This window comes from Anguilla rostrata, chromosome 13 (genome assembly GCF_018555375.3).
Source record: "Anguilla rostrata isolate EN2019 chromosome 13, ASM1855537v3, whole genome shotgun sequence".
NCBI classification, from domain to species: domain Eukaryota; kingdom Metazoa; phylum Chordata; class Actinopteri; order Anguilliformes; family Anguillidae; genus Anguilla; species Anguilla rostrata.
The window spans coordinates 16,907,974-16,927,952 of NC_057945.1; the positions used below are offsets into that span (position 1 = coordinate 16,907,974).

General features: G+C 43.3%; 2 protein-coding genes across 7 annotated transcripts in view; one reads left to right on the forward strand and one right to left on the reverse strand.

Moving 5' to 3' along the window:
- Nucleotides 1-19,979, reverse strand: part of LOC135237493 (MICOS complex subunit mic25a-like) — a 124,344-nt gene that overhangs the window by 71,163 nt on the left and 33,202 nt on the right. The window contains exons 1-5 of one of the 4 annotated variants that reach the window (XM_064304655.1): nt 9,209-9,365; nt 9,030-9,128; nt 6,433-6,523; nt 6,068-6,119; nt 4,174-4,318 (exon numbers count right to left, since the gene is read on the reverse strand). In XM_064304655.1, the coding sequence (XP_064160725.1) occupies nt 4,174-4,318; nt 6,068-6,119; nt 6,433-6,523; nt 9,030-9,113 (372 nt within the window). In that variant the 5' untranslated portion in view covers nt 9,114-9,128; nt 9,209-9,365. Of the gene's footprint in view, nt 1-4,173; nt 4,319-6,067; nt 6,120-6,432; nt 6,524-7,732; nt 8,046-9,029; nt 9,134-9,208; nt 9,366-19,979 lie in introns of those variants that run through there. The other 3 variants (XM_064304656.1, XM_064304657.1, XM_064304658.1) reach the window with 3 other exon arrangements.
- Nucleotides 12,059-19,327, forward strand: LOC135237497 (protein RER1). 3 transcript variants are annotated; one of them, XM_064304664.1, is made up of 8 exons: nt 12,137-12,202; nt 12,330-12,377; nt 14,599-14,684; nt 14,860-14,964; nt 15,098-15,197; nt 15,350-15,428; nt 15,541-15,676; nt 16,374-19,327. In XM_064304664.1, the coding sequence occupies exons 3-8, from the start codon at nt 14,604-14,606 to the stop codon at nt 16,461-16,463; spliced, it is 591 nt and encodes a 196-aa protein (XP_064160734.1). In that variant the 5' UTR covers nt 12,137-12,202; nt 12,330-12,377; nt 14,599-14,603; the 3' UTR covers nt 16,464-19,327. The 3 variants fall into 3 exon arrangements, with proteins under 3 accessions (XP_064160731.1, XP_064160733.1, XP_064160734.1); XM_064304661.1 differs by lacking the exon at nt 12,330-12,377 and having other exon boundaries at nt 12,059-12,202; XM_064304663.1 differs by lacking the exon at nt 12,330-12,377 and having other exon boundaries at nt 12,116-12,202; nt 14,603-14,684.

The window sequence follows — 19,979 nt, forward strand, 5'->3', positions numbered from 1 at the left end:
CTGAGTTTCTCTCGAGATTTCCTCCCACCAGGGAGCTCGTTTCTCACCACAGAGTCTCTTTCTCTTCCCGCTGGTGAGTTTTGAGGGTCAGAGGATCTTTCCTTCTTCTGTTTCTCAGAAGAGTGCCTTTGTGACAGTGTCTCTATAAAAAGCCCTATGCAAACAGAACAGAACTGAGTATAATTCATGCGGTCTAAGACCATCTGTGGAGTGATGTGAGAGCTGATCTCCTCAGACCAGGCAGCCGTGGTCCGTAAGCAGGGCGTGCCGCATTCCGCTGCCGAAAACGGGCGTGGTAATTTCACGTCTGCGCTGACGCTAATGCGGGAATCACGCAGCGCGTCTGCTCTCCCGCGCGTCTGGGGCCGAACGGCGCCCTCCTGCCTCAAACCGCCGCGTGACGTTTCGCCGATGCGTCCAGATAAGGCGGAATCCGCGGCCTGGCGCTTTGAAGTCGGTGCTTCTGAACTTTGTATGAAGCTCAATTCCTATGCAAGCCTGCACAGGAGATACTGAAATCATGCCTGGGTGAAAAGACAGCCCCCACCAAGCTCAGAAAATAGGGGTAGAGGGATGCTGGGTGGTTTGCGCTGTTCCAGTGTGGATCAGCCTCATGGTGTCTGGGGTCGGACTACTGGAGGGAGAGACTCGGTCGACTGAGATAACCATGTCTCAGTGACCCCCACCCCCCGCCCCCAGTACCCTGCACGGTCAAGTTACACACCTCGCATTTCTTTAAAGACACGTCTGTGACGCTCCACCAATGAGCCGTGGAGCGAGGACCTGCAACAGCAGCTTCACAGTCGAACACGGTTCAGCTCTCCAAACATGGAGGAAAGGAGGGGGGAACAAACAAACAAAAAAAAACGGGGACATGCGTGAAGTGATTCAGAAGCAACGCGTTCCAAGAGAGCCTCTTGCCGTTGACTTTCTGCAGAATGATTTTGAGAATCGCTGAACCGACCCATCTGTTCCCGTTTCGGTATTTTGGCGGTTCTGCGTGTCGGTGTTTCGCAGACAGGTGCATCCCAGGCGATCAGAAGGAGCCGGTGGCAGGCGGGCAGGCAGACGTCAGGCGGGCAGGTAGACGTCAGGCGGGCAGGCAGACGTCAGGCGGGCAGGCAGACGTCAGGCGGGCAGGTAGACGTCAGGCGGGCGTCTCCGTGCGGCTCGCGGTCCTGTCAGGCACCGCAGCCCCTGCAGTCATCTCCGCTCTGCAGCCTGCCCCTCACGCTCCGTCACAGATAACAGGAAGCGCTTTCCCGACGCGGAGCGCTCCGAGAGATCGGGCGTGCTCGGGTTCGCTAAGCACGGCGCTCTCGGCCCCGCGGCACCTCAGAAACATCTATTTTTACGTTTCCTCACACCAACTTCCGCCCCAGTTTGGAATGCCCGCTCGCGCAGCGGCGCTCCTGCTGCGCTCCACACAGCCGATGCAGGAGCGCACACAAGCGCGCACACTCCTCCGACGCGCTTGATGCTGCCGGCTGCTTCTTTTCACACCGCAGCCCGCAGGCCAAGCACACACAGACACGAGTCAGAGGACATGCTCAGCTTTAGCAAGCCCTGGCCCTGGGCACCTGATCGACCAGCAGGGGACGCTAGAGAGCGTCGAGACGCGGATCCAAGCCAATTAAAACCTACCTAACCCAGGGCAACCCTACCGCTGATTACATGTCCCCTTAAACCAGACCACCCATCGTCAGTTCACCCAGCTCTCATCCCATCCCTAATTATTTAGCTGCAAAGATGCCTGTTGATCCAGGATCACTGCTTTGGGGCAAAATACATCCCGGTCACCCAAAGGGGATCACCCACCATCACTTCCACAGGCGTCTGTGACGGCGTTTCAACACTGCGGCCAGCCAGGTCATTTAAACCTCCAACAGCTGCACTTGCGGGGCACATGCCGGCCCTGTAGCCAATCACAGAAGAGTTTTTTTAAATGAAATAAATCACAGCGTCTGACCGGTTTGACGCTGTCGTCCCACACGCCGATCCCCGTCATTCTTGGGACTCCCGACTTTCCGAAACAAGGGTTGCCAGGGCGACGACGTCCCCCTCCGGCGATCGATGGCGTGGATGTTCCCGGCTGCAGCGCGGGCGGCCCTAACAAGTGGACTTTGTCAGGCGGACGCCGCCCGAGAGCTAACGCATATCGACTGGCCTGGCAGAAAACAAAGATAATCAGCGCCCGCGGAACCTCATTACAATCATGTATTATTAAGCGCTTAGCGCACATTGCAAAAACGGGCCCGGACGTCTTCATTCAATACCCATTACGCTTACTTAACAAAAGCACACCGCGCGAGGAATCAATCACCCGACAGCGCGCGTAACAGGGGGACGGGAGGAAGCCTCACAGACGCCCTCACTGTGTGCGCGTCGCCGGACTGCAGCGGAGACGGTTCTCCGCGCCGGAGCCACGCACGGATCGATGGACGGTGATTACAGAGGCCCGATAACGCTCCCTGCGCTGCGACAAGAAACACCTCACCGCTGTGGCTTCAGGTGGGCTGAACGGCCACGGGATCCAAAATGGAGGCACGTCACACTACTGCAATTAATTCCATCCAAAACGAAACTTCCCCCTTCATTCTGAGCTATGGCTTCCTCTGCGTATCCCTATTTGCGCCGTCTCACATAAAGGATGTTTCCCCCTTTTCATCTTAAGTTATTCTGCACGGTCATGACCACTTAAATTTCAGCTTCTAATCACACAGTCACACCCCAATGGACCGTTTCTCCCGAGACAAAACGTTTCATTCTGGTGAGAAATGACAAGGCATCAAACTTGGTCAAAATCTGAAAGTCGGGGACAAAGGTTTGTGAAGAGCGGAAACGGGAATTTTTCATCAATTTGAAATCATTTGAAAAGTTTTATGCTTCGATAGGTTGCTATCTGAATCCCAAAAGCATTGCCGGCACATCATTTAGACTGATAAAAGGAGGCCGATATTGGGAGGAGACCCAACTGAAGGGACGCACTGGGAAAACTCAGAGCGAGCGCAGAAAGTATGAGAATGCAATGTGCATCAAATATAAATGAAATAGAATGGAGTAACTTTTTTTTTTCCCAGGGGGAACTGTAGGGAACAACAAAACTATTTAAGTATTATTCAAAAATAATAATTCAGGCAAGCACACACTTTTGTGCATGACCATCTCCACAAACATTTTCTTCAGTTAACACTTGGTTAATACACCATGTACAACTCTTGATTCTGTTATTTTCTCCAGTCCAGACTGCTGATATGCCTGAATGTATTTCCAGGCCTAGCTTATTGCTGTTGTTCTTCTGATTGTACGCTAAACAGTCTCCGCAGGGGCCCAGGGTGCTGAGTCCTGACCAGACGGGCACGGAGACACGACTGGGCGCTCCAATTTCACAGAAAATGGAAATCGTCAAACCTACAAACCGGTTAAATAGCGGCATTTCCGTTATTCGGTGCATGGGCAGAGACGCGGTTCCCCCGCAGACGTCAGGAGCGGTTCTTTAGCACCCGTGAGATTAGCGCTCGCCCGCGCGCTTTGAGTAACTCTCAGCGGCGCCGAGTCATCGCCTCCTCAGTCTTATCCAAGGCTGCCCGTTAAGAGCCGATCTGCAGAGCAAGCGCTCCCCTCATCCGGAACCAGGGCTGGAACGGGCTCCGGCTGGGCACCGACACATCAGCCGAGCGCCGCTCCATCCAGCGCCAGCCAGAGACGCAATAAGCGGGAGGGAAAACTCGCACAGAAAAACAGCCCTCAGCAAGTTCTTTATGAGAGGACGTATAGTTTAAGGATCGCATCCCCAGTACTGCATAATTACAGACAGCGCAATGGCCGGGCTTCACCTGGTAGTCAAACCAACAACCTTCAAACACATTTAAGGGCCCATTTCCTGCCTCGTTATATCAAAGTGCCGCCACTGGTCTCGTGCTGAAGCCAGTCGAGTGTGCAAAGCAGATGCGTGGACAGCCAGCCTGGGTCATTCTGCAGGAGTTTCTCAGGGGCTCTTCATCCGCCGCAACTTTAGCATGCGTGTAGCGCTAGTTCCACAATGTCAGCGTCTGAGTGACTTTACTGAAGCGGTTAACTGAACTCTCGCGGTAAGCTGCTAGAAGCCTGGGCGCTGAATCCTCGGTTTATGCACGCCGCTGCGGAGTCCCATGCCGTGCCCCTGTCACTCACCAGCTGTTTGGCCCTCTCCGCCTCGTCCCGGCCGTGCGCCCTCTCCCGCAGCACGGCGGTGTTGACGTCCCCCTGCCCCGCCTCCCTCTCCTGCCGCGTGATCCGCGCCAGCTCCTCCTGCACCATCTCCTGCACCCGCTCGTACCTGAGAGGCAGACACAGACTGATCACTGCCGACACGCCCTGCTGGCAGCCTGGGGCACACATGCACACTGCAGGACTGCACACTGCAGGACTGCACACTGCACACACACGTATTTTACTGCTGCTTACTGCACGCAGACGTGCACATACCTGACTGCTCACTCGCCGCATAGACAGGTAACAATACATTACGTTCATTACACACTCTTATTCAGAGGGACCAACGATGCAGGAGAACACAGGTGCATTCACCAGATTTATAAGAGTAATAGTGATAGACCTGGCTAACAACATTCCCAGGGCAGCAGGTATAGACACAGCACTTCTAAAGCACTCATGCGGGGTTACTATGCTTATCAGGAACCAAAATACAAATCCTGAATACATGTAGAAGCCCTAAGAAAAAAAAAAACCTAAAACCATGAAAACTACCATAACATGAATTGATACAAAATGTAGGGCTGTTCAGAGGTAGAGATCAAGATGGGAATGGTGATGCAGGCTGAAAGGGCATGTCTTCAGTCGGCATCTGAAGATGGGCTATGATTCCGCTGCCCTTACAACGTTGAGAAGTTTCTGCTATCATTGAGGGGGGGGGGAGCGATATAAAGGCCTCGCAGCTGGGGAAGAAACTACAGAGGGAGGGGATAGCCAGTTGCCTCGATGTTATGGAGTGAAGAGATTTGGCCTGGGTGTAAGGTCTGAAAATTGGCTTGAGATATGGTGGAGCCATTCCACACTGACTGCCCTGTAGACTAATACAAACAATTTAAACTTTCTCATTGCGCATACACCTCTACTGTACATAAGGCTCACTGCCTGCAGACACACTATTTTCCAGTTACACAACATAAGGACACAATATAGGCTACTCATTACACAATACACACTCAGACATACAACTGATGGCTCTCAATAGACATTAAGGACAGATAGCACATTGTACGGATTCTTCTATCAACAGACAGGAACTGGTCTCAATGCAGTCCCAACTAACACCACTAGATGACAGCAAACACAACAAAAATTTTATAAAACTCCAATACAAAAAAGAAATGATTTCAAGAAAAAGGCTTAAAGCATTTTTGTTTTGTCTTCTGTAGTTTCAGCATGTTAAATGTAGTTCTCCAGCTCACAGTGCCAAAGACTGAAAGTCTTGAGCTAATTCAAAGTTAAACCTTGATTCTTTGGGGGCAGAAAAGCAAATGATTTTTAAAGGGTTCAAAAAATCAGACTAAAGAGCAGGTTGGGATTCAGATAATACTAAAACGGTGCCAAAACACATCAAACCCACCACCGGAGTTCAAATGCAGATTTTCTGTGTTCGTATTGTATTACTGAGGTTGTGTTTTTCTAATGTTTTGCATCATTTACCCCTACACGAATCTCACTTCTTCAGTCAGCTGTTTTTTTGAGGTTATTCAGGCATTTAATGTACTGAGTTCTTACTTCTAAAAAGCCACCAAGTGCTTTGCTCTTAAGGAAGCACTCTATCCCCCATATTAAAGGGTACATAAGAAATGCACAGTAGGATGAATCATCATTGCTGCCAAGTGTCAGTAAACCAGTGTAGAAATGACCTCCAAATCCAAATTAATTCCATGCCAGTTAGAATGTGAATTCTAACCACCTTTGTCAAGATGACACTCAAAACCAAAAATTCACACAATTTAAAATTCAGCATGTTGTCATTTTAAACTATTTTCAACATTTTCAGCGGGCACTGTGGAGGGACGCCCGGTCTACCCACCTGTGACGGAGCTCCTCCTGCACCTCGGGCGCAGTGGGTCCTGGCTGTGGGACTGAAAGTGACATCACTCATTACCAAACAACTCTTACACATCAAGACCATCACGCCATCACACCACTGACAGGCTCGTATTTTTCCATGAATGTGTCCTGCTTCTATATCGTTTCCTGGAGTGTCTTAAAATCAAATCATGTACACAGCGACAAAAAGTAAAACTTGACTGCGTCCAGCGGTCCTCCGTAACCTATGATGTAGCAGCCGTAAGCCCTTTGTGGTTGCTGTTTGAGGCAGAAGCGCAGACTCGTTGCGGTGTCGGGTGAGGGGGTCGTGTGGACAGCGGAGGAGAAGGGGGCGGGGTGTCGTACCTGGGTCTCCTTTGGGGCTCCCTGTGGGCTTCGCCTGAGAGACTGGGCCGTGCACAGAGTCCCGCATCCTTTGCAAAACATCCTCAGAGAGCTGGACACAGAAACCTGGATTAGGAACTACACCTCCTCTCACACGCCATCTGCACCAAAAATTCAGCACTTCCTTTTTTGGCATTTCTGCAGCTGTCATTGGGTTTACCAGGATGGCATGGCCATCCGCCAAGTTACAGCTTGGTTAGGGCAGGCACTCAGGGTTTCCTACAGAAATAACCACAATGACCACAGACTTTCAGCCAATGGCAGAGCTTGAGTATTAGGACAGGGGGAGTTGCAGCTACATGACTACAAGGTAGGCCCTAAAACCTTGGACTACTATTGCAGGCTTCGCCCAACCACGGGCCTGATCTGCAGGCCTGAAGCTGCGTACTAATGGAGTCCTTTCGCAACACCGTTACACGCAGCGATTAAAATGATCAGGCAAGATCAATGACAGTCAGTTGATCTAGCTAGTTAAATAAGGGCAAAAAAATCTATTAATAAATATCGCAAAATAAACAACATTGTTAAAAATGGAAAATATTAAATAATAAATATCCTTCACGTACTCCATCTTGGGAGTCCCTGGAGTAGATGTATCCCTAAGCACCAGCCTTGGGTAAAGTAGCATTACGTACAAATTCCTTTAGATTGGGATTATGGTTGGATCAGCTGATCATGGATTCATGCTCAGGGAATTAGCTAAAAATACAGTGAACTGGCTTTTTTGAACCAGGATCACCATACTGCCTTTATCGCATTCAAGTTCTTTTGTAAAACGCCTTCTGCAGTGGCTTCCCAGTCACCATCCGTGCGCAAAATCCGCTTGGCCTGACTTCACATCTCATTTTACAACTTATTTTCTGTTGATTTACTGGAAATAAAATCAAGGAACCAGAACCAATGGCCTTCTTTTATTGCACATGTGTTTTGTGCAATTAATGCAATTAATTCAAATTCTAAAAAGTTTCTTGTATGCAACTGGCGGAGGTTCTGAAACTGAAGTCCAGAGATCACCTGGATTCCACTGGAGGCTCAATAAAAATGCAAAAATAATAAATAATAAAAATAAGTGCTAAAGTGTTAAATATACGGTAATACATACCTTGGAGTTTCTATAGATCTAAAATATAATGGCCTGTTAACCTGACCTGACCTGTAATGTTATTAAGGCCTGAACAAGCTTTATGAAAACAACAGAAAGTTTCAAGACATCCAGCAAGTTATTCTGTGGTACAAATCAATATAGATCACCAATACCTACCTACGGATACAGATGTTCCGCTGTTTCTTCGTGAAGCGCTCAAAACCCAAAACCAGAAATTTAGCCATGTTTAGGTGAGTGCGCCAAAAAAAAAAAAAACCGGGATGAACTAAAGCCAGTCTGCAGTAGGGTGCTCTGTCATTCGCTCCGGTCAAACAAAAACGTTAAAAGTGCAACACTGCACCCGTTAGCAAGTAATAATCCGAATAGATAGCAACCTAAAACAAGTGCACTGTGTACACGAGGAGCGACGAATAATACAGAATCTGCAACGGATTAAACCGACGCCTACACAGCTAACCAAGAAACCTTCCATCATTTGGTAATCACCAAAATCCAGTACACTGACTTCAGTCACAGACCGTGTCTGCAATTATTCACAGAACACGTGGGTGTGATTTAAACAATCTAAACAGACGATCGAGGACGACAGGGGATAATCACTTGCAATACCCATACAGTATGTTTCACTGTTCCATCACCCCCACTGAAAATGTATCTTTAACTACACAGATAATTATTTAAGGTATTTCCATTTAACAAAACGAATTATATTTAAATCTACAATATAAAATTGAATACAGAACTACTTATGCATGTAGTCCTACCGAGTGCATAGCAAACATCCAGCAATTATTCAGTACTTCATTAGCCAACAAACTAATTTGCCAGAAGCGGGAGAAAATAGTCATCTCTCAGCTTGCAACAAAACTCCGAGAGCACGAGCAGCTGAATTCACTCTACACGCGCGAGACACAATCATCGTTTTTATCATCTGGATTACAAATATTTGCTCATGCATGTCGCTAAGGCATGGCAAACTGCAACAGGAAGCACTGCTTTTTGTGATGAGAACATGTCATTTGTGTCCTTTACAAAACCAAGTACTGTGGACAAGCAAGCGTTACACATCTGTAATAGCAAGCTTGCTCGTGAAATATCTGCTAATTAGCTAACTTTGCCACCGGATTGTCACCGACCGTAACCCACTGTCCATCGTGTCGCAGTATCAGGCATTGCACAGCAACCAGCATGCAAGGTTGCTCAGCCGAGTTCATATAAGGTCATGGAAACATTTAGTCGGCTAGCTGAAATATACGTACAATTTCCTTGTACATTTGGTTGCTAAGTGTTTCTGTACTATGAACATAAACCAGCGAAAAAGACAACCAGACACAATTTACATATCAATGCAAGCTAATCATCTAACGGGCTAACAACAACACCCATAGCACTACATATCTTTCTAGTTAGCTTCATATGCTGTGCACTTGACAGTGGGTCAGATTTTCATTACCTTCACTCCATGTAAAACCTTGACTCTGTCGTCCTCGTCGAGCCCGAAAGACACTTTCCTGGTCGAACTCTCACCGGCGCCCATCGTCGCGACTGCAACCTGTACTTGTAGACAGTAAAAAGCTGTCAAAGCCGGGCTAGGGGATGTAAGGGGTTTCCCTCGGGCAATTAAGAACTTACCCCAGTGCAATTGTCAGGCAAGTTCTCTCCAAGAAAGGTCAGTTCTAGGACCTGGCAGTATTCTCAAATCGTATAGGAGGATAAAATAATGAAAATCCAATTACATTTTATCATGTATCATACACCCACGAGGAGCCGACTGGGTACTGTAGTTCAGTAGTGACGAAGAAAACTGGCAAAAAGCGTCAAAGCTGATTGGCTCTTAAACGGACAGTTCTCTCAAAAACTACAACTTTGTGCAAAACCCTTCAGTTTCATTTTTCTTTCTTTGAAAAACTGCTTGGCTTTTTCTGGACTAGGATCTTTCTGCAAAACATTACGATAAACATTTTAAGGTGAAATTGCTTCTTTAATGTGAGATCATTTTATATTGCAATACTGTTCATTTTTAACGTTAAAATGTATGCTTACAGTATACTTCTACAGTAAATGAAAACAATATTATTCTAAATAAGAATAACAATATCCTGCATATGAAGTTTCTTAAGAAATGTAAATAGTACGTATTTGGCATTTAGGGATTGCATGTAGATTCATTTTCCTAAAACCTATGCACAGCATATGCCCATATTCCGCCATGGTCTGAAGACCCATCTCTTCAAACTATACCTGGACTGACTAACTAACTATCACCACTCTGTGGGGCACTCCCTCTACTTATTTCCTATAGAACCTTCATGTTACACATGAAACTCATTTGCCACTTCATATTACATGTACCTCCACCCAGCACTTATATTGTACTTTGTATCATTATCTTGATGTTGTCATGCCTCCTAGTTTGACTTAGCATAGGTTAGGTCAGAGAGTAATGTCTACTGTGTGAACTGGACTTAATGTGTTCATGGCTATGACTAACTGTTACAAGTTATTCATAGTACTGTATTCAATGAGTACTGTACCTCATCGGACCTGTGTTTTGTAGTTGTTCCAATGACCTTCAGTATGCACTTATTGTGCATCGCTTTGGATAAAGGCGTCTGCCAAATAAATGTAATGTAATGTAAAGCATATACGCAGAAGGTGTATCATATTGTGCAGAACAATATAAAAAGGTACACCTCTTCATAATTTAAACCACATACACTTTTAGCTTTGTATGTGAAACAATATTGAGCATTTTTGCTTACTTACTGTAAGTTTAACTGCACCACTGTAGAACAAATACAGTTCCACAGCACAACACACAGAATTTTATCTTAAATTAATTTGGCAGTCAGGTAAATGTAATAAAAAGGATAATGTATGTCCTTGTATGATCATTGAATAGTTGTATGCAATAATTACATCTTAGCTGGTTCTAATGTAAACTATAGGTAAATATATTAATTTATCAGGTCTAATATTTATGTTGTATTTCACAAAGTCTCTGGATTCTAAAACTTAAGAGAGAAAATTAGTCTGCACAATAAATATGCCAAGACTATCTTTCAGAATTACTAGGGGTACAGTTGTTTCCAAAACTCCTATAACTGGACCGAGAGGCACAGCACTTGGTTAAGATAGAATATTAAATCGAACTTCAACTGTTTCCAATTAGTATAATGAAATTCATTCTTATTTATTAAACAAGTTTTTAAAAATAACCATTTATAAAAAGGATAGTCTTCAGATTGTAATTGCTGTGTGAACTAGCTGAACATGGGGGTCAGGGAATTGTGACATTTCCTCTGTTTAGCCAGCAGGCAACAAAAATTGTTTTAAAAAGTATCGGGCTAAAGTACATGTTTTGCATGTTTTTAACACCCAGGCCATATATTTAGGTACTTAGAGAAGGTTCTGATTACCAGCCAGGTTTACAATGGCAAGTATAGGGCATTCTAAAGCAAGAAAATATACTGTAATTCCACATCAGTACAGTGACATTATGCCGTCAGTGGTTGTACCTATGTATATTACCCAATTATTCTTCAAATAAGTTTATTATTTTTGTTTGGAACTTATTTCATATTGCACATGCAACCTGAGACCAATGTGCTCAAGAAAAGAAGTACCAGCATATTAAAATTGATAATAATGTTTATAATTGTGAATGAATGCAATAAAATTATTGCATTCATCATGTATTTATGAATCCATTACACTCATAAACCTGTTACTGAATTTCTTAGACATGCAATTGAATGTCCATTTTATTCCTTCCAATACCTGTGCTTAAAAACAACACAATACACTGGCAAGTGATCTTAGGTCCCTTGCCAGATGTCAAGTTAATTAAGTACAATAGGTACTTGTATAACTGGTGCATGCAGCATTAACTAGTGCACCTTTTTAATCAATTAACACTGCCCTGAAGATTGGCTTCAAGTCATTTTATGACTATAATTCAGGAAGTCTAGCACGAATTAGCTAATTTAAGCAAGTTCCCAATAGGATTTCCTTGAATTGATAGCTCGGTTGAACTCATTGTGTTGGTGTATCAGTTTGGCCTCAACAGATTAATTTGAATGTTAGAGCATAATAAAAGGCTGTAGCTCAGAAATGCTGTGTGGCTAAATGAGCTGCGATCTGGTGTAACTTTCAACGTTCAGTTGAAACTTCAACCAAATGTGTTTTCCAGGTTTTCTCATGCACATAATACAATTATTCTACTTTTATAGTATCATACTCTTGATATGTATGCATAATACATAAAATGTCCTGACATACATTTGTTGACAACCCCCCCCCCAAATTGCACCTTCAGTTATAATTTATTTGATGGTTGCCCAGAATTGACATTTAGAGTGGACATAAAATTAATTTCTTTTTTTTTACTGAAAGAAAAATTAACTCTAAAATATAATTTATTAACACGCTTTCAAAAATATCCGAGTGTTTAACCTTAAAATCAATTGTTACTATTGTTGAGGTCAGCCAATGTTTCTATCTGGGCTCTGTTAATCTTGTCTGCCGTATTTCCTGAACAAATCGCTGTGGAAGTACTGACGTGTTCACATTCTGAGAGCTGCTCCACAAGAGGGAAGCCCGAGCGGAGTAACACAGAGGCAGCAGGTGAGAAACTATAATGGTTTTGCTGGTAGGGCTCTTATTTTCGTAAACTGTAACGCGTGTTGTAAAGGGTCACTCTGTATTATATGCAGCCTATTACTAAATAGTATCGGTTCTTTTTCTTTTATAGCACATCTCAATGAACATTTAACTTCCTGTAGCCGAGTGCTTGCCGGAAGTGAGTTGTTCATTATGCGGGCGTTTGTGGGTAGTTGGTGTTCTGTGTGATTGAGCTGTGATGCAATTGATACTGCTGAAAGGAGATAACAAACTACAAAAACCGGTTGTTCTCCAATAGCGATTGCGATGGGAATGTACTCATTAGCTTATGGGAATAATAGTCCAATTTTACTTTTCGATCGTTTGTTTGAAATATAAACGCTAGTAGGAAAAACTACATATTCCAGACAGACAGTTGAACGTTAGCTAACGTTTACCCTGATGGCTTATCAGGTTCATTATAGTAGCATAGCTTGTTGGCTCACTAACTAGCAAGAAACAAGGCTACTTTGGAAGTAAACCATAGCTGGCTAGCTAACCATCCTTTGTTTTGAGAACGCATTTTAATTTATGTTTGGCCGTTATCATTAATTTATCATTAAGCCGATTGCTTAATGATTTGTTGATAGGTAATGTTAGGTAGATTTCTTATCAGCTAACAAGCTAACCAGAGATGTCCAGCGACAGCTAATTAGCCCATATAATAATATATAACTAGTACTAAAGTATGCTGACGTTTCTTGAATGAACGTGAATACCATATAATAGCATACACGATCAATCGGTAGATTTAAAGCTGGGTCGTGTAACAATCAAAGTTGCCTAATTAAATAATTTTAAAATCATCTTTATTTGTTCTTCGTATTTGATATTCCCACAATGGGCGGCTGTCTAGCAGGATTTAAGCTTGCCATACTACCCAGTGACGAGCTAGAAAGCAAGATGTTTCCTTTTGAACAGTCTTGCAGACGTCGAGCTAACTTGCCATTTAATATTTTGTGATTCGAAGGTTTGAAATATGAGTCAAACATTGACACAATATGAGAATCAGTTTGCTTACTGCTATAAATCATTTTCGTTGGTTTAGATACAAGTCCTGTGGTGCTTTTAGATTCTGCAATCACTCTTGCGGTTCTCATTGACACAAACCGACGAGATTGCTTACTACGATCAAAATCGTTAACACATTGGGGGACGGTAAAAGGTCACACAGTTCCGGTGTTGAGGTCTAGCCTTCACCCCCTTCTTGTCTGCAACATCTTGCCTGCAGGATCATGTCAGGGTCACTAGAGCAGTGGTTCCCAGCCTTGGTCCTGGGGACCCCATGTGTATGCTGGTTTTTGTTCTAGCCACAGTTGCAATCCCAGAATATTAACAAGATGTTAATTTTTCTTATTTGGGTGCTATTTATGTTTAGAGGGATTATTTGCCCTTTTAAACCACATTATTTCAGAAATAGCTATGCATGCGATGGAGAATAAAAGTCCCATGTGCACATTGTGCTTATTGTGCCATGTTGCAAACAGCTACATTAAAAGAAGTAACAAAATTATTTAACTGTTCAAACTGTGATGTAGGAGATGGAAATTAATAAAAAAGAACTGAATAATGTCCACTTTGGGTAATCGCTGAACAATTCCAGTCTCAACTACCAATCCATTAATAGGAGTAAATCCTCTTCCACATATGTACACTACATCAGCACAGTATGCATTTAGTAGCTCTTTAAAAAAAATGTGTGCAGCTTCAATTACATTCAGAAAGCATGAGTTTCAAAAAAAAAAATGAATCTGGCACTTTGTAACTGCAGACAGTAGACATTGTGACTGTATGCCAGGGTGATGTTGCTAGAAGGCCTTTGTAGGAAAATATCCTGCCTCGCTAAGGGGCTTGACTAAGTCTTTTGGTGATTAGGTAATGTTGCTGCACTAGAACTGGAAGACCGTGGTTCGATTACCGCATCTGACAAGGAAGCTCTTCGAAAATCCACCACCTGCCACAGTTCCAGTTCCTTTGATTTATCAGATAATTAGCTCACATATGGTTTTGGTCAACTAAAAGCATACCAGAAACAGAATCGAGGAGGCAATACCTCTGTATTAAAATAAAACATTTTCTGTGTGAATCCAAAATGTCCATTTCAGCCTCCACAAAAAATCAGGCTATATTGTACATTTTATCTGAGATATTGGGATGTGGACCTATAACAGTATTTAATATCTCCAAAAACTGAGAGTACTCAGCATATGCATCAAGTCTGTTCAAATGAATGGTTGCGATAAAGTAAATCAGAGTCTAATGGGTGTGGGGTTGTTCGATTAGGAATCCAATGACCTGCTAGTGCTAGGGCCCTAGTCAATGGTGTGTGAATCGTCAGTTGATTCTGTTTCCTTCCTCAGACAGAATGTCAGAAGGGGACAGTACAGGAGAGTCCATTCATGGGAAGCCATCTGTAATCGGCAGCTTTTTCGGTGGCATCGGGCAAGTATGTCTGCATTTCACTTATTCCATTTTCGAATGTAAGTCAGGTAATTACTCAACTTAAGCCCAGAATTCACAGTTTCACTTAATGCCATCTGGGATGGGAAACTGAAAGTGAAAAAATGTCACTCTCCCAAAAACTCATGGCATCTCTGTAATTATTATTTTCTGTTTTTCAGGTTTATCAGTCATGGTTGGACAAGTCGACACCCTTCTCTGCCGTGCGATGGGGATCCACCCTTCTGTTAACTGCTATTTACATGATTAGGGTATATCTATTACAGGTACATCGAGGCAGCTCTTTAATCTTTTCTACATGTACATTCTTCTGGTGCTCGTATGAATTGTGAACATGGTCATTTCAGCTGGTGGCCTTTCATAAATGCTCATTTCTCATCGTTTTTCTGACAAATGCAGGGATGGTACATAGTTACGTACGCTCTGGGGATTTACCATCTGAACCTGTTCATCGCTTTCCTGTCACCGAAAGTGGACCCGTCATTACTGGATGACATGGGCAAGTCTAACTCAATGATTCATTTAAATACTAAAGGCTGTTAAGCAGTGTACAATAAAAGTAACTGCTCATCGATCAAAAAATGCATTCTAATCAGGCTCAGATTTTTCAGTGTTTTTTTCACATAAAGCTTTCTCATCTCTGCGTTATAGACGAAGGGCCTACATTACCCACAAAGCAAAACGAGGAGTTCCGGCCGTTCATCCGGAGGCTGCCAGAGTTTAAGTTCTGGTGAGAACTCGGCACCGGTCTTAAGAACAGCTACCACGGCTATACTGTTCACCTGGTCTTTACATCTACACGCTGCCTGTTTTAATGGCTGTTGCTGTCCTGTCTGTTGTAGGCATTCTGCCACAAAGGGCATTGTCATAGCGATGATCTGCACCTTCTTCGAAGCCTTCAACGTGCCCGTGTTCTGGCCAATACTAGTCATGTACTTCATCATGCTGTTCTGCATCACCATGAAGAGACAGATAAAGGTATGGACACCTGAAAAAGGGCATTCTTTCTGTTGACCGAAAGTTGGCTCAAAATTTACAAGCTCTACATTGTTCTGGTAATGACAGCTTGTTTTAAAAAAAGTATTTGGTCTATTTATGCACTTATTGTACGTCGCTTTGGATAAAAGGGTCTGCCAAATTAATGTAATATATTTAAGTAATTCAGGGAATGGATTTATTGATGTAACTTGACTTCAAATGAGAAACTAGAGATATGAATTTATGGTCTGGTAATAGTGAATCCTGACCATGGCAGTGGCAGATGTTGCCAGAAGCATTGCCCAGGGGAGGAGACTATGTGTCAGTGGGTTTATCCTATTCCCAGCATGCACCAGTGGCCACCTCTGATCGATTGGGTGCCTGTATTGGCTGTGCAAGTGTGCTGTGAATGACTGCGCAGACCAGCAGGCGGACTGCAGAGCAAACAGACGCAGCTGGCAGACTGCATGCGCAGTCCTAAATTGAGGGAGCAGCTTAAAAATACAAGTGGACACTAAAAACATATGAGAAAAAGAAAATTTGGGCTTGGAATTATTATTTTTTTTCCCCCAACCAAAATGGTTAAAAAAATTGGTTTACAAAGCAGAACAGCCAGGAGAAATATAATATAACATCATATATTAACGTTATTATTCTGAACCTATGTTTGAATTGATTGTTTTCTTTGCTTTTGCAGCATATGATCAAGTACAGATATATACCCTTCACACATGGGAAGAGGACCTACAAAGGGAAGGATGACACGGGGAAGACTTTTGCAAGTTAAAACATGCCCATTAAAATTTAATGTCATCAAAAATTAGTGGGTTAGGAAGGGTATGAGTTGGGGTGGGGGATTGGTTTAAAAAAAGAAAAAGAAATTTGTTATGAGCCATTGTAACGGTGCAGGGTTGGAGGTGGGCAGATTGGTTTCTTGAGCAGTTATGCTGTCTAGGATCCAGAACATTTTCTGCCTGTGGGTTTCTGAGAAAAAGCAGCTCGAGTTCGTTTTCTGCCCTTGTAACCCTGCAGTGAAAAATTGCATTTTCATAAAGCGCCTTTCAAAGAACTCGCTGCGCTTGGCGATAAGCGGGAAGAGGGAGGGGGGACTCTCACTGAGGAGCCCCCACCCTCGGGTGTGAAGGTGTGGTACTGAACGCAGGGCCAGTCTTATATTTGGTGCTGTTCCTCTGACACCTTCGGGGACAGAGAACTAGAACCGTGCTCAAACCGCGACCTGCGGTCAGGCTGTAGTCCATCTTCCACAGTGGCTTTAGTCAGTGCATTTGAATGGGACTGAATGGGACGACACGCATCTAGATGAAAACTATTAGATCCTCACGTCACGTCAATTTTTAGGTATTTATTGACAAGTTCAAATTAACCTCACTCAGAATCGCCAAAAATATGCTTTGCCTTTTGAAATGGATTTAAGTTCTGTTTTTGTTTTTTTAAACTACATCGTTCCACCATGGTGCTGCATTTGTGAATCAAGGCACATTTGTTTTTCAACCCTCGAAACGTATGTTTAAAGATGATGACGATCGCCGCTAATCCCCACCATTAGTTTTCCTGCCAGCGTAATGTTATTCAGAGAGGTACAACTGCTCCAAGGCATGGCTGGATATCCCCTGTGAAGCATCTCACTACTACAACCCCTGCCCACCCCCCCACCCCCCAAAGCACCCCCTTTTCCCCACACAGTTACACCCCATAACTTCACCATTCCAGAAAATCGTAAGTAAGTGTGAAAGAAACTGGCACACCCTACGAAGGAGCTCGACTGCAGAACCAGCGTCACACCTGTTTTAAATCAGGCATCATATCTGTAGATGTCTCGCCACCTCACGACTCAAGCAGGATTGGCTTGGCAGGATTTGATTAAGATGGGTACACTTCAGTATCCACAATATTTCCAAATACCTGAGATATGCGTATGGCTTTGCTCTAAGTCCCAGCTCCTCAGACTGTAGGAATTCCTCATGTTTTCTTGTGTAATTTTCACATTTTCATTCAGCGGTTCAATTTTTCAAGGTTTTCCTCCAAGCAGCCCAGTCCTTTTTCCATAATTCATAAAAATGTTATTTACACCGCTGCTTTATTCATGTAGGCCAAGCACTGGAAGTAGAAGTAATAGGCCTACCTATGGTTGGAGACTGCATTCAGTTTGACAAGAAATATGTTTTAAATGGAAGCAATCTCTGCCTTGAAAAATCTCTACCTTATTTAATGCACATATTTTGTGTTAGATTCTGGTTTGGGCAAGATAATTGGCATTGATATAAGTAACAACAATTGATTTTCACCCCTAACCACACCCTCCCTCTCTTTTGGTATCCTGAGTTTGGTGGGCCAATCAGCAGCATCCTGTTGAACGAGATTAAGTATAATAATGATGCTCAATATCTGAATATTTCAAAAACAGAAATTCCTTTGTGAAGCATCTAACCTGGGGAAAAGGATAAACTTTACAAGCCTAGTTATAAAGGACTTTCTATAACTCATAAGACACACAGTCACACCAACTGCCTATCAAACTGTGTGCAACCTTAAATAAACCACTGAGGTCTTGCCACAGTTTTGTAGGTTCCCAATCTTTTGCTTTTGTCCAGGCTGCATTCTCAGCTGGGTGATCTCCATCATACTGCACGCTTCGTATTCCACTGCTCTCTTGCCGAATTTTGCTTTGGTCCTACCGGAAACCGCACACAGAGCATGGCTCTTTTTGACTTGCTTATTGTATAATTTGAATGGTTAGTTTTCATTGGTTGTTAGTTGCCCTTCACGGTTTTTATACCCGTCACTGAATATTAATTTGTTAGGGTTTGACTCATCTTGTGAGACACGTGCCGTCGCAATTATCATATCTCGTGGGATGGGACGTACGTTTAAGGTGTTGAGTCCAGATACAATTTTGGCACGCATGCGCCGGATTTTGTGGCAAGTTCACAAGAACACAATGTGTTCAGTAGTCAGCGCAAAAATACCCCCTTCCTCGTGCACACTGGTGTTGTGCACTCTAACCATTCCTGTCAAAACCTTTGATTCTCCTGCAGAACGAAGAAATGTTGGGTGCTTCTAAGATTTAGGTCTTGCAAATTGCTGAGATGTATAGACTTTTAATCATTTTTACGTATGGCGGTTTTTCAGTGTGCCAGAGACGTCCTGTGATATGACTGATGTTTTTGTAAACCTGGGATTCAAATCTGGAAATCCTGAAAATGTCAGTATAGGGAAGGACCAAGCATTCTCCCTAAAGTGCATAAGGGTTCTGGTGACTGTCTTTATATTTTAAAGATTAAATGGCCTGAGATTATTTTGATTGTATTTCCTTAAAACATGCTACAGTATTTTCAGTTGTTTAAATTGTCAATGTCATTAAAAAAAAAGGTTATAAATTTGGTAAATCGCTTTTACAATGTGTTCATCAAATAAAATAAATTGCATGTTATAAGTGCAAAGCATTCAAAAAACTTCTGATATTTTTCAGTCAAAGTCCTGTTAAACCCTAATATACAGATGTCCATATTATTTGTAACATTAAGAATATGTGTTGTTCTTTTTATTATCATTTAAGTCTTGAACATCAATGTCGATGATCTAACAGATGATTTTAGTCTGATGTGTGGAAATAAAGCTATATTGAAATAAGTGCTTTTGTAACGCAGTGTCTTGTGTGTAACGCAGTGGACTTGTGTGTACACCCATCTATGTATGACTGTAATACAGGAGAAAGCAAACCTTTGCATATTATACATTTGCAAGAGGAAGGAGCTTTGCACGGACAATTTAATACACCTGCTCTGTAGTGCCTGAGTTCTGTGTGGTTTCCGCATACCACACATTTACAATATTTGCTAGGCTAACAGCCCTGTGAATTTGGGTCTATATGTTACAAATCAGGACGCATTTATGTTCTGCATTTTCAATCTGGAAGTAACCACAAACTCCGTCTGGTAGGAAAGTTGGAATTTATACTTGTATCAAGTTCTGATCAGTGTTCTTGGTTTTTGTTTGAATACACAACCACATACCACATCCTGACTCCATATATTACTCTAGAATCTAGATGTATAGCCCCCACCGCCACAGGAGGAGACTGCTTCACAGAATCCGACAACTCTCACTATGTCAGGTAGCTGGCATCTGCTATTGTTAGGTAACTAATACAGCTAGCTAACTTTGTTCTCTACGACCCTGTACGTGGCAAGTTTGCTAGCCCACTTCGATAAATAATTAATCATTTCTACTTTTAGCTGAACTAGCGGAAATGTACATATATGTACATTTGCTGTCTTTCTAT

Coding starts and splice junctions, on each gene's coding strand:
- LOC135237497 (XM_064304661.1), top strand. CDS start 14,604: ATGTCAGAAGGGGACAGTACAGGAGAGTCCATTCATGGGAAGCCATCT. Junction 14,965..15,097: donor TTAGGGTATATCTATTACAG/GTACATCGAGGC, acceptor TGACAAATGCAG/GGATGGTACATAGTTACGTA. Junction 15,198..15,349: donor GTCATTACTGGATGACATGG/GCAAGTCTAACT, acceptor TCTGCGTTATAG/ACGAAGGGCCTACATTACCC.